The sequence below is a fragment of the Polyodon spathula genome, chromosome 30 (genome assembly GCF_017654505.1).
Source record: "Polyodon spathula isolate WHYD16114869_AA chromosome 30, ASM1765450v1, whole genome shotgun sequence".
Taxonomy (NCBI): Eukaryota; Metazoa; Chordata; class Actinopteri; order Acipenseriformes; family Polyodontidae; genus Polyodon; species Polyodon spathula.
In genome coordinates, this window is record NC_054563.1 from 1,532,361 (window position 1) to 1,544,691 (window position 12,331).

The window sequence follows — 12,331 nt, forward strand, 5'->3', positions numbered from 1 at the left end:
AAGCAAGATATTTTAACATTGGAACTGAAACGCAGATCTAAACCATGAGGCATGGATCTTCAAGAAGGGGCTACTGGAACATGCTCTAATTGAGACAACATACTGGTTTGCTGCATTATAACTGGGAACGAGATATATTTATATATATGACACACACACTGCACTGAGGAATTTATATGGCAAAGGATATATATCCCAAACACACTGTAATTTGATACAGACATTAAATAAATACAATACATAAATAAATATATTCAATAAATGCATTATATAATTTAAGCTTAAATGTATTATATTAATCCATAAAGTATAACAATCTGCAATGGCTGGTTCCATTGATTCTGATTAGCACTAATCCTGGACTAGTTTATATAGCGTAACATTAGGTAGTCAAAGTAGTGCATCTCAAGGTCTCTGTATATGTAGATGTTTATATGTATCTGTGCACACATGCAGCTGAATCATCACATGCACATGTCAGACATGCAGATTACATTGTGACAGAAAATAAAATGGTCAACTTACTCTTTGTAGCATGAGTAACAAATTGTTCTTTTCTTTCAGAAAATGATCCTTTTCACTCTGAGCTTGCTGTGCAATCTGATTGGCTTGTTTCTTCAAAGTCAAGAGCCTTTCCTGTAAGGAAGCAAGCGAGACGGGACAGACTGTACGTGTGCTCATAAGGACAGCATTCAGCTGCTATTCTGGACTGCATCTGGGGTGGCAATTCTGGGTGTTCTAAAGTCAAATTCAGTGCTGGCCAACAGAGTGCACTTGCAGGGTAGGGTGTGAATGAAAATGGAGCCTTGATGTATCCATTCCTTCACCACACCGAAACAGGACCTTGGGTTTCTAGCAGCTGAATTAGTTGTCAAACAAAGATTGCATAAAATATAGACCTTAGCACAACTAATCAATAAAAACTGTGGATTAACCTTATTAAACATTATTCCATTATCCATTATTATGATAACTATAAGAACATGAACAATAAGACTATGAGCTCCTGTAAGAACATGAATACTATGAGCTTCTGTAAGAGCATGAAGACTATGAGCTTCTGTAAGAACATGAACAATAAGACTATGAGCTTATATAAGAACATGCACAATAAGACTATGAGCTTCTATAAGAACATGAAGACTATGAGCTTGTATAAGAACATGAAGATGACTAGGACTTGCCTTCCTGGAGACCGTGCTGCGCTGGTACTCTGCGATCTCTCGAAGGAGCTGCTGCGTTGTGTTCTCCTTCTCCTCGTCCTGACGACTCTCCTTCTCAAGTTGCTGAAACTCCAGATCCTCAAACTTCTTGGTTTCTACTTCCAGCTGATCAGCATCCTATGGGGACAAGAGAAGGTTAAATACACCTGGGGGGGGGGGTATATGTGCTACAATGACCACACTGATAGTGTTTAGATACAGGTGATTTAACACAAGGATTAGAAGGGTGGTCTGTGATGCAGGTTTAAAGCTATATCTGATAGATGGGCAATAGGAATGACAAGACAGGCTTTATAGAAAAACTGTAGTCACCCAAGCATAGTTCATGATATGTCTCCTATCACTAAAATTCACAGAGATGTTTGTTAGAGAACCCAATCTTTAGAGTAGGGACCTGAAGTCTGGAAGCATTGCAACTGTACTGCAAAGCAGCAGATGGAGATCAAGTGATCCTCATTAACTTGAATCATGAAAAACACACTTATGAAAGATTACCATGGTACATTTGCACAGTAGCTTGTCAGTTTCCCCATGGTTATACTATGCATTTACCAAGCTCTCTGGGCTTAATAATGCTTACCTTTGCTTTACCATGCTTGCTCTATACGTATTTACACTTTGCTATGCTGTTACTGTGGTAAATGTTTATAAGGGCGTCTCCAACAGAAACAGGGATCCAATCCGAGATGTAATCGCTACTTAACCAGGGGCAGGAATGGTCCAACTCTCCTGGAGAAGGTAGTCTATCATTCCAACGCCCACACAACACTGAATTGAGTGGACTGCTGTTCAGACACTGAGCAGGATGTATGGTTTAATCAATTTCTTTCCTTTAAGATACAGGATTAAATACCTAACATGAAGAAAGCCAATCTGTTTTTGTGACAGGACACAACATGCTGTCTTGGCATACCCTAGTTTGACGGCATTCCACATTCAGAAGCCAATCTTATGCTGCAGATAAGGCAACAGCAAGAGGCAGTGCATCTAAAACCAGCCCTCGCATATGGAATTACACTGGCAGTCGTAGTGAGCTCTGAAAATCAGGAGCGATGCATGATCTTGTAAACAGGCACATCCACGTCAGGCCATTCAGCTGTACCAGGCAGTCCTGCATTGCTGGTCAGCAGGTTTGAACCACTCTGAAGACCACACTTAATGGGCAGATTGTATGCTTTCTTTTTTTTTTCTTGGGGCCATATTCGCTGATATTTTGCTTCATAAACAAACAAAAATATGCATTTAGTTTCTTACTAGTTAAGATATCGCCAGCTTATTTGAACTCTTACCTTCCAAAAAAATAGTACGGTTCACAGTTTAAACAAACCGTACAGCAGCTGGCAGTGATGAATCTCCTCAGCCTGTATCCTTCGGGAGTATAAATGTTTCTCTGTTCAATAATTCACATGCTGGCTTAATTCACAGTTAGGCTGTCGATGGTGACAGTAAGCTGTCCTCAACTCTCAGCTCTCAATACTTCATGACTTTGTTATGTGCAAAGTGGGGCAGTCAGAGTCAGTTAGCTAGTGTTGGATTAAATTATACAAGCAGAGATCTTTGTGGGGTTGTCTTTTCCTGGGAGCAGGGATTTGTACCCCCTTCTCCAGATGGATACTACTGATACTACTGTAGGACTTGGGACTCTTCAAAAACAGGAAAACCCACCTTGCCTGAAGAACAGACAATATATTTTTAAACAACACGGCGGGACCCTGCATACAATAAAGCACAAGCAAAGAGGAGGTGCAATGCAGGCCCAATCTGTGTGAAGTCCTGTACAGAGTGGCCAGTCCTCCACCCTGCATGCAATAAAGCACAAGCAAAGAGGAAGACGCTGCAGAGAGGAGGTGCAATGCAGGCCCAATCTGTGTGAAGTCCTGTAGAGAGTGGCCAGTCCTCCACCCTGCATGCAATAAAGCACAAGCAAAGAGGAAGACACTGCAGAGAGGAGGTGCAATGCAGGCCCAATCTGTGTGAAGTCCTGTACAGAGTGGCCAGTCCTCCACCCTGCTGGGTAGGTTTCTCAGGGCTTACACACTACTGACCCTCTTCAGCTGCTGCTGCAATTGCTCCCTCATGGATTCAGGACAGCTATCAAGCTGGGTCTTCTGCTCACAAAAAAGCTCCTGCAGCTTCTCTAGCTTTTCCCTTTCAGCGTCAAGCTTTGCTTTTTCCTAAAAAAGCAAGAGTACAAAAAACAAAACAAACAGGAGAGGAGAGAAGAAAGTTTACCATTAGCGCAAGCAGTAGCAGCAGCAGCAGCTGTAGTTACTTTCATTAATTTAGCACAGTCTGGACCGACCACATATTAATAACATAACTGCACAAGAAGCACCTCTAAAGCACTGTGATGCACGGCCTTAAACTGGCTCCAAAAAACGAGGAGTTATTTGTGTCGTTTTTGCTATTAATTACTTGGTTAGGAATGCTAGAATGAACTAGTATGGTGCCATCAGATCACAAGTATTAATGTCACGCAAATGAAAGCCTGAACGGTGTACTGTGCTCCAGCTAGCTACCCTAGAATGGCATGCAGGGGCTGCTGAATAACGTTTAGTAAAACTTAACCTTTTCTTATCCCTGGACATCCTAAAACCTGTATTCCAGATACAAAACCAACCTCACCTTTTTACTGTGCCACTAGCAAAAGTGCAATTCAGAAAATCAAAAGACACAAAAAGGAGGGTTCAGAACTGGGAACACAGTTGTATTGCATCCTATAAGTATCTCAGGTCACACCAACAACTATCGGAGAGGTATCTAGGTTAAAACAGTCTCATCTGTGCACTAAGTTTACAGCTACAGTACCAACGACATGACCTGTATTGATGCAACAGCTTCAGAACCCTACCTACCTAACAGATGATGCAGAATTCGCGGGAGCCTTGTGTGTGAACAGGTGTATCCTGCAAGCACACTGGGTGTCTCTGAATTACAAAGTCTGGCATTTGCTCTTTCTATTGCCAGCTTAAATATGACGTAAGCATCTTAAAAGGCTTCAATGTGCTGCTTAAAGGGGTAATAAACCAAGGTTTTACAAAATCCATCATTAGCTTAACAGCTTTCTCAAAAGTCCCTTACTTTACGACTGATTAGTTTTCCAGACGACTTAATGAAAGCAACTGAAATCGCTGCCGTGTGGGGCTGACAGGATGCCCAAGTAAATAAACCTTCTCGTGTTTACAGCGAATTGCTTTGGGTTTGGAAGTTAGTTGCATGCTCCCCAGAAAGCAGCAGGAAATGGTTGGCATTGCCAGCAGCTTGAGCAAGCAGTGTTACACAGAGCTGAATGGTAGAGTTTAAAAGACACACAAAAGAACACTGACAGACAGAGATACAGATCAGTACACACAGAAAGACAGACATGTAGAAAAAAGCCCTGTCAATAGCAACGCCCTGTCAATTCATGAACAGGATCTGCAGCAATAAAACAACAAACACAATGCATGCTACTGTAGTCTGGAATTAGCATCTGCTGTAAACACTACCAGATAATCCCAGGTGAAAAGAAGAGAATGCAAGGTGTTCTGAGGACCAAGAAACAACACGACCAGTGCAGCTCATTTACATATTAGTGCATCGTAACCCTTTCCTGCCCAGGGTATGTTAATACCAATACCAGTTAATGACTGTTAAGTTCAATATACTGAACTCTGGACAGCAAATGGTTAAGACCTTTAAAGGAGCCTTTTTGCTGATAGTTGCACCGTTTTTACAGCTTCAAAATCCAGTTTGCAACAAGAACAAGGCAAGCTGGACCTGTGATATTAAATCACCTGTTCCACACATCATTTCACATGCGGCTTTCCAAAGACACCGCACTGCCTCGGCTAGGAAGTGCTCCTGCCAAGCGAAGAGGATGTTTAGCGGGGGAGAAACTGACTGGAGCAACGCTGATGAGATTTGCAAACTTCCACTCTTGGGAGCACTTTAGTCTCAGCAATTTTTTCGTAAGACCTCAAATGGGAGTAGCAAAAAGGAACCGAAGACTAGTGAAACTAAAAAGCAACACTGCACAAGCACAGACCTTACTACCTTCCCATAGCGAACTCAAAACACACAACCACAATCAGAATCCAAAATGAGACAGCTCTGTGCCTAGATGAAGATACACAGACCTGGACTCCACACACTAAGCTCTGCAGTAACGAGGTGTTCTCGCTGCTACACAGACAACAAATCTAAAATATCTCTCAAAAGTATGCTTCGAATCAATGATTTATTTAGTTGTTTCGTTGCCCCTGAGTTTTGTTGTGTACAGTAGTTAGCTGGATAGTGGCTTTGACAGCACATGCAATTGGTGGTTTTATTAACACAGATATAAAAACTACAGTAGGTCAAAATCTTTATCCCAATAGGGCATGCTCTATGCAAATTACTTATTTTTTCTGAAATGGCATGTTGTTTTTACTGAACTGAAACAGCATATGCACATTTGGAGCTATACCGCACTTTAAAATGTTTTTCATCCCTCAAGAAGCATCCCCTGGAATGGGGTCAAAAGGTCACCTGTAACACATTCAAACAAAACCTTCACTGTTGGACCCAAATCAGATTCATATAAACCCACATTTCAAGCGAAGGTTGAAGGTCCCACAGCTCTATCTTAAGAAGACAGATAGTTTAGCAGAAGAGCTTTCCAAAACACCCTCCCCTTTCATTGCCCCTCAATCCACACCATCTGCTCAGTGAAGGATCATGTGTAAAGGAGCTGAGGTCTGGTGTCAAACAGCTGCCAATGTTAACTAGAGACACCGGAAGAGACCCTGTGCATGAACCTTTACTTAGAAATCTTTGGGATTGTTTACCACTCAGCCTGCCTTTCACTACTCGGTGCATGCATGCTTAACATTCAGGACACCGCTTCATTCGGTTTGCAAAGTCTGTCTTCAAGCTTAAAACACAGAAGAAAAAAAACACAAAAAAACACACAAGTGTAACTGTTATAAAGCCAGTTTTAAACTGGGAGTGTTTTTAACTGCTTCTACACAAGCTGTTTATTGCCAGTTCTATAAAATGAATAGAAACGTTTTTCTCCTTAAATTGGAAGCAAACTTTGCACTGATCCAAACAAAACTAAAAACGTCCATGAAATTACAAACATACTGTAGTTAAAATGAGATGTGAATCTAATCAAGCAAGCAGGTTCACATTTGCATAGCTGAATTAATCAGATCAAACTAGCGGCCCCAGCCATGCAAAACAGCATTACCAAGAGAATGACAACTAACAGAAGAAACCCTCGCCTTCCACATGGAAAACACAAGCCTATTGTTCTTTATTGCTCCCCTCACAACAACTCGCTTCTTTGTACCATAACCTTTGTTCAGCTTCCACAGTTCTACTCTACACATTATATTGACCCAGTGCAACGTTTCTTAAATTGAGCTCCTATTTGTTTAGGTATTTGCAAGTTTCTTAATTGTTATAAACCACAAAGAAGACACTAATCTGGTAAAATAAATTACTCAATTATGTAACTAGATTATTGTTGTTAGAAAGAGGTGGTTATAGAAAATACTACGCATCTTTAAGCTTGGTCTTCTCCACCTGTTATATCATCATAAGTTCTGAAGTTAAACCCTATACTCAAAATGTGAAGTACTGTTTAAGGAGTACAAAAGCTACACTGACTAATTACGTCAAGTTTGCAGTTTGTGAGCTGAGCGCAATGTCACTTCACTGAATTTCTATTCAAACAATATCATTTCAGATATTTTTTTTAAAAACTAAAGTGCCCAAATATCTGACGCCTCATTTTCTTCCCAATTTAAAATGTCCAAACCCCCCCACCCCCCGCAGCAATTCCTCCAGAGGACAAAGGCCAGCCTGCAGATGTCCACCTGAGCTCACTGGGTGCCTGGCCAGTAGGGATCGCTGTAGAGCGATGAGGAGAAAACAGTCCCGGACAGTCACCAGCTCACCAGAGCTAATGCGACGCTCCCTTCAAAATCCCGAGCGAAGACCGGCGACTCCACACAGCCAGAACACCAACCTGCGCTCCCCTGACTGTACGACTCGCCTTCACACCACGCTGCCGTGCTGTTACCAGGTGAGCCACTCTGGGACCCCTCGTTTCTGATTGAGCTTTTCAAGGCGTGTTCTCATCCAGAACTCACAATTACCTTTGATTTCTCAGAGAACGCATTGCTGTCGAGGGCTGTGATCTTCTCGTTCAGCTGGTCCAGGACTTCCTTCTCATGCTGCAGTTGTGTCATCTCTGAATCGTGTTCCCCCTCGAGCAATGCACGCTCCATCTCCATCTACAGAACACAGCAGGGGATTGTTTTAATGAGAGGCTTTCTTTAATGCGCTACACCAGAGAAATGGATTTTACATCAATATCCGTTCTTAACACACAAAAACAACTAAAGTTATTTGGGGCTGGTGGATGTTTTGGATGATATTTATTGTTTTTTTTTTAAAGTCACTGCATACAATTTCCTTTTGACATTTAAGAAAAAGAAAACTAATAAAAACTAAACAATAAATAAATTAAAAGCAGGGTAACTTTTGCTAAACGGATGCTGTCACCGGTTTATGCCTTGAAGTATTACAGGAAATAAAAATAATAATCATAAAATCGTGGTTTTACAACTAAATAAAATAAACATCGTTTTAATATCTAGAGGAAGCTCACGGGAAGTTTCTTCAGCAAAAACACAACGTAGCTTCCCCTTTTAATCAGATCTCTATTCTTTATGTGGGAAAGATGAGACACAAAGAACAGCATGGACAGAAATACCTCTGCTATACAGCACACAGACTACACTGATAAAATGCATTTTTAGTAAAGTCGCTGCAGTCCCTCTTCACTGTAATTTCAGAGCTGCCAGACGAACCTCCCACACTTTCCTCTTTGCGGCTCACAGGAGTCTCCCTCCCCTCCTACGTACTGCTTGAAATCTCACAGCCAGACGCTGCGAATCCCCACCTGGAAGCACCATACTGTTATTCTAAACACTGCAGCCTTTTACACATCCCCTAATATAAAGGGTGCACTTGAGCGTCAACAGATTGCTTGTGGGTGACAAGCACAGCAGCCCCTGCGCAGAGTGGAAAACCAGTGCATCTGGAGAGGAGCTTTTCTATCAGGGAAGCTGTACAAACAGAACGAGGTCAGAATCTATTCTTACTTAACTGAAACGCTTCCAGAGTCTGGCGAAGTGTGTATAACTCTCGTACAATGAAGCATTGCGAGACAAACAAAATGAAACATACCAGACAGAGACACTTCAAATGTTTCTGTTCCTGTCTTTCCCAGTTTTCTCTTTGACAATGTGAACCCTTATCCCTGATCTGGTCTGCGTTTTTATCTCATGCTCCTAGCCTTTCTGAAGACAATACAGAATATACAGCTGTGGACAAACAGTGTGCAGCACCTACAATTTTAGGATTGAGATGCAATAAAAAAAAAATTTAAAAAATGAACATAATTTGGATATTTTATTTAACATCATCTAATCAAATAAGCTACAAAATGATTTTGCAACCATCTACCGGAAGCCATAATAGTAGCACAGTATTCATGTTAGATTTTGAAATGTCACAATTTTCAATTTGTCAGTTTTTCATTAAAGTATATGGAAAACCACAAAGTGGTATGTAATTCAATATGTTAACATAACATTATTCAGCAAGATTCACTCGACTTTAGGAAGCAAAATTAGATGATTCCATAGGGTGATGCAAACCTTTTGGCCAGAGCTGTAGAATACAGAATGATAGATGTAGTCTGCGATTATACATGCCCCTGGATCATAGGGTTAAACATAACTGCAACTGTTATAAAAGTACTCAAATGCTGGGTCTTTCCTTTTTTTCCCCTAGAGCTTTATTTCCAATAACACAACCTGCAGACAACGTGTGGCTCCTGGGGTCCCAAGATTCAGACCCCCTGCCACCTGCAGGTAAACTGGACACTTAGCGCCATACACTTGCAAAGAGTTTCCTCCATTCTTCAACAAACTCCTATTTATTTTCACAGTGCTTAAGAGGACTTGAAGCATGCAACTTAGCTGTCTGGTTCTAGTTTTGTAAAATGAACAGGTGATTCACCGCTTCCAAAAAAACTGGAGTTAATTAAAGACTGGAGTAAACGATTTGAAAATATGGCCCTTAGCACCTGATTCATAAAGCATGCACCACTGTGCTTGCTAAGTTACCACCATTTATTCTTAAACTAGAAACAAACAATGTTAAAAAGCTTCAAATAAGTTACTTCAGAACCCCTCCATGAACCTTAGCTGTAAGCATGGCCCTTTGTTCTGTTCAGCTATAGAAATGGAATGTGTGTGATGCGCTGGTACAGTCAGCCCCTCCCCCTTTGTTCTGTTCAGCTATAGAAATGGAATGTGTGTGATGCGCTGGTACAGTCAGTCCCTCCCCCTTTGTTCTGTTCAGCTATAGAAATGGAATGTGTGTGATGCGCTGGTACAGTCAGCCCCTCCCCCTTTGTTCTGTTCAGCTATAGAAATGGAATGTGTGTGATGCGCTGGTACAGTCAGCCCCTCACCTCCCTGGCAGACTCGTCCAGCTGGTTGTTGAGGTCCTTGATCTTCTGCTCCAGCTCCTCCATGTTGTTCAGAACCTGGATCCGCTCCTCCTCTATCTGGATCACTTCCTGTTTCTGTTGGTCACCCTCAGACGTGTCCGAGGGCTACAAATGCAGAATTTGTAGATTTAATTCACTGTTAGTCAATTAAATCAGCTTCACATGAAAGCAGTTAAACAATCACAACAATTATTATAGCTCTAAAATATCAATTCCGATTCCTGACATTGCAATTGGGAATTGATTTTCAAAAGGAATTGGAATTGAAAGACAGGAATTGATCCCAGCCCTGGGTATGGATGAAACCAATGTCAGATCATCTCTGTCGATTTATCGGATTGCTTCCAAATAATAATAAAAAAACGCACATGTCCTGATATTCTCCAAACTGAACCATTTCAATTCATTGTGAAAAGTTGTGGATCCTCTCATAAGCCTCTCTGACAATGTACCCTGCAGGAAAGCTTTGTAGACACACTGTGAAGGAGTTCATGCAGATAGACAATAAAGATACTAGTGCACTGTTCCATTGGACTGACATCACATGACCACAAGTCCGAAAATGTGGATTAAAACAGAGCTCACCTTGTTCATCCTGGGGTTTGAAGAAACGCCCATGGTCTTTACTCCACTTGAACACAACGTCTGCGAAGACTTCAGGTCCTCACTGAGCTGCCACGTTCCATTCCCCGCATCCCTGTAAACCTGGTCTCTGGAGGCACCCTGATCCGACTGATTCCTGCACTGCGATCCGGATAACGACAAGTTCGGAGATCTGGAGGAGAGATCTCCGGGTTTGGCATTGTAAGCGTTTTCCTGGCTGGCCTGGGAATCTGAAAGCTCGTCTTCAGACAGCTGGAGCTTCTCAAGTTCCTTGTTGATCTTCTGAAGGTCGGCCACAGCCGAGGGGCCCTGGTCTGACCTGGAGAACTCCGAACAGAGGTTCATGATGGTCTCCAGACGCTGGCGTTCCTGAAAACCAGCACACGACAAATAAGAGACCAGACACTGGCACGGACGCATGGTAAATATAGAACATTCCATGGGTTATTCCCTTCACTAGACAGACGCCTGGGCTGGACCAGGCTTGCCAAGTTTAGCGTTGACTGTTCAAGGAAACGTCAAAATAAAATACCCTTTTCACATGACGAGCACTGGAGTTTGTTCTGAAACTTTTAAGCAGTTGAAAAGTGTGTTTTTATTTCAATGTAAATTTTTTTTTTTTTTTTTGTGAATTTCATACATGGCCATGGAACAGTTTTATCCCTGGACAGTTCAGCAATCTGGAAGCTCAGATATAACCACCTATGTTTTGTTTTTGTGTGTGTTAGTTTGCTTGCACTGTAAAACTCTCCTGTGTTAAAGGGTGCTTGAGTAATTAGAATTGTAATTACTGCAGCATCAATGTAACTAACTGTAATTAAACAAAACGGCATTGCCATTGCAATTGCAATTTTAGCAAGAAAGTCTGCTGCTTCGAGGCCTGCATAGTTTCCCTGTTCTCTGATGGAGTTCTGATGGAGGGGGCATGGCTTTCTTTGTTACTGTTCTCTGATGGAGTTCTGATGGAGGGGGCATGGCTTTCTTTGTTACTGTTCTCTGATGGAGTTCTGATGGAGGGGGCATGGCTTTCTTTGTTACTGTTCTCTGATGGAATTCTGATGGAGGGGGCATGGCTTTCTTTGTTACTGTTCTCTGATGGAATTCTGATGGAGGGGGCATGGCTTTCTTTGTTACTGTTCTCTGATGGAATTCTGATGGAGGGGGCATGGCTTTCTTTGTTACTGTTCTCTGATGGAGTTCTGATGGAGGGGGCATGGCTTTCTTTGTTACTGTTCTCTGATGGAATTCTGATGGAGGGGGCATGGCTTTCTTTGTTACTGTTCTCTGATGGAGTTCTGATGGAGGGGGCATGGCTTTCTTTGTTACTGTTCTCTGATGGAATTCTGATGGAGGGGGCATGGCTTTCTTTGTTACTGTTCTCTGATGGAGTTCTGATGGAGGGGGCATGGCTTTCTTTGTTACTGTTCTCTGATGGAGTTCTGATGGAGGGGGCATGGCTTTCTTTGTTACTGTTCTCTGATGGAATTCTGATGGAGGGGGCATGGCTTTCTTTGTTACTGTTCTCTGATGGAATTCTGATGGAGGGGGCATGGCTTTCTTTGTTACTGTTCTCTGATGGAATTCTGATGGAGGGGGCATGGCTTTCTTTGTTACTGTCCCACATTGCAACGGTACAATAGTCCCATATACTGTTCCCTGGGAACCCCCCACAATGGGAGCTATTTCTTTCAAATGGAGTCAAAATTGTGGTCTGTCTATGCAGAGGGTATCACCAGACAAAGCAGCAGGAATCTAAAACACAATCTTTGCCTCCTGGATGAAACGCCAAGACGTGTGGAATTACCAGAAGTGCATGACATTATCTCATTCATGCATGTTCTTTATGACATTGGTCAGACTTCCACACATGTTGTGCAGATGTCTGAAGATTAGAACAAAACTATACCTCTGCACCTGAAAAGATTACTACAGTACTCACCACACCGATCTC

At 42.1% G+C, this 12,331-nt stretch overlaps 1 protein-coding gene across 8 annotated transcripts in view; it reads right to left on the bottom strand.

The window, feature by feature from the left end:
* Positions 1–12,331, bottom strand: part of phldb2b (pleckstrin homology-like domain, family B, member 2b) — a 52,431-nt gene that overhangs the window by 19,566 nt on the left and 20,534 nt on the right. For 7 of the 8 annotated variants that reach the window (XM_041233219.1, XM_041233214.1, XM_041233212.1 and 4 more), the window contains 6 exons: positions 10,363–10,749; positions 9,739–9,882; positions 7,349–7,486; positions 3,269–3,397; positions 1,185–1,340; positions 526–636 (listed from right to left, as the gene is read on the bottom strand). In XM_041233219.1, coding sequence (XP_041089153.1) covers positions 526–636; positions 1,185–1,340; positions 3,269–3,397; positions 7,349–7,486; positions 9,739–9,882; positions 10,363–10,749 — 1,065 coding nt within the window. The remainder of the gene's footprint in view (positions 1–525; positions 637–1,184; positions 1,341–3,268; positions 3,398–7,348; positions 7,487–9,738; positions 9,883–10,362; positions 10,750–12,331) is intronic. The other variant, XM_041233213.1, reaches the window with a different exon arrangement.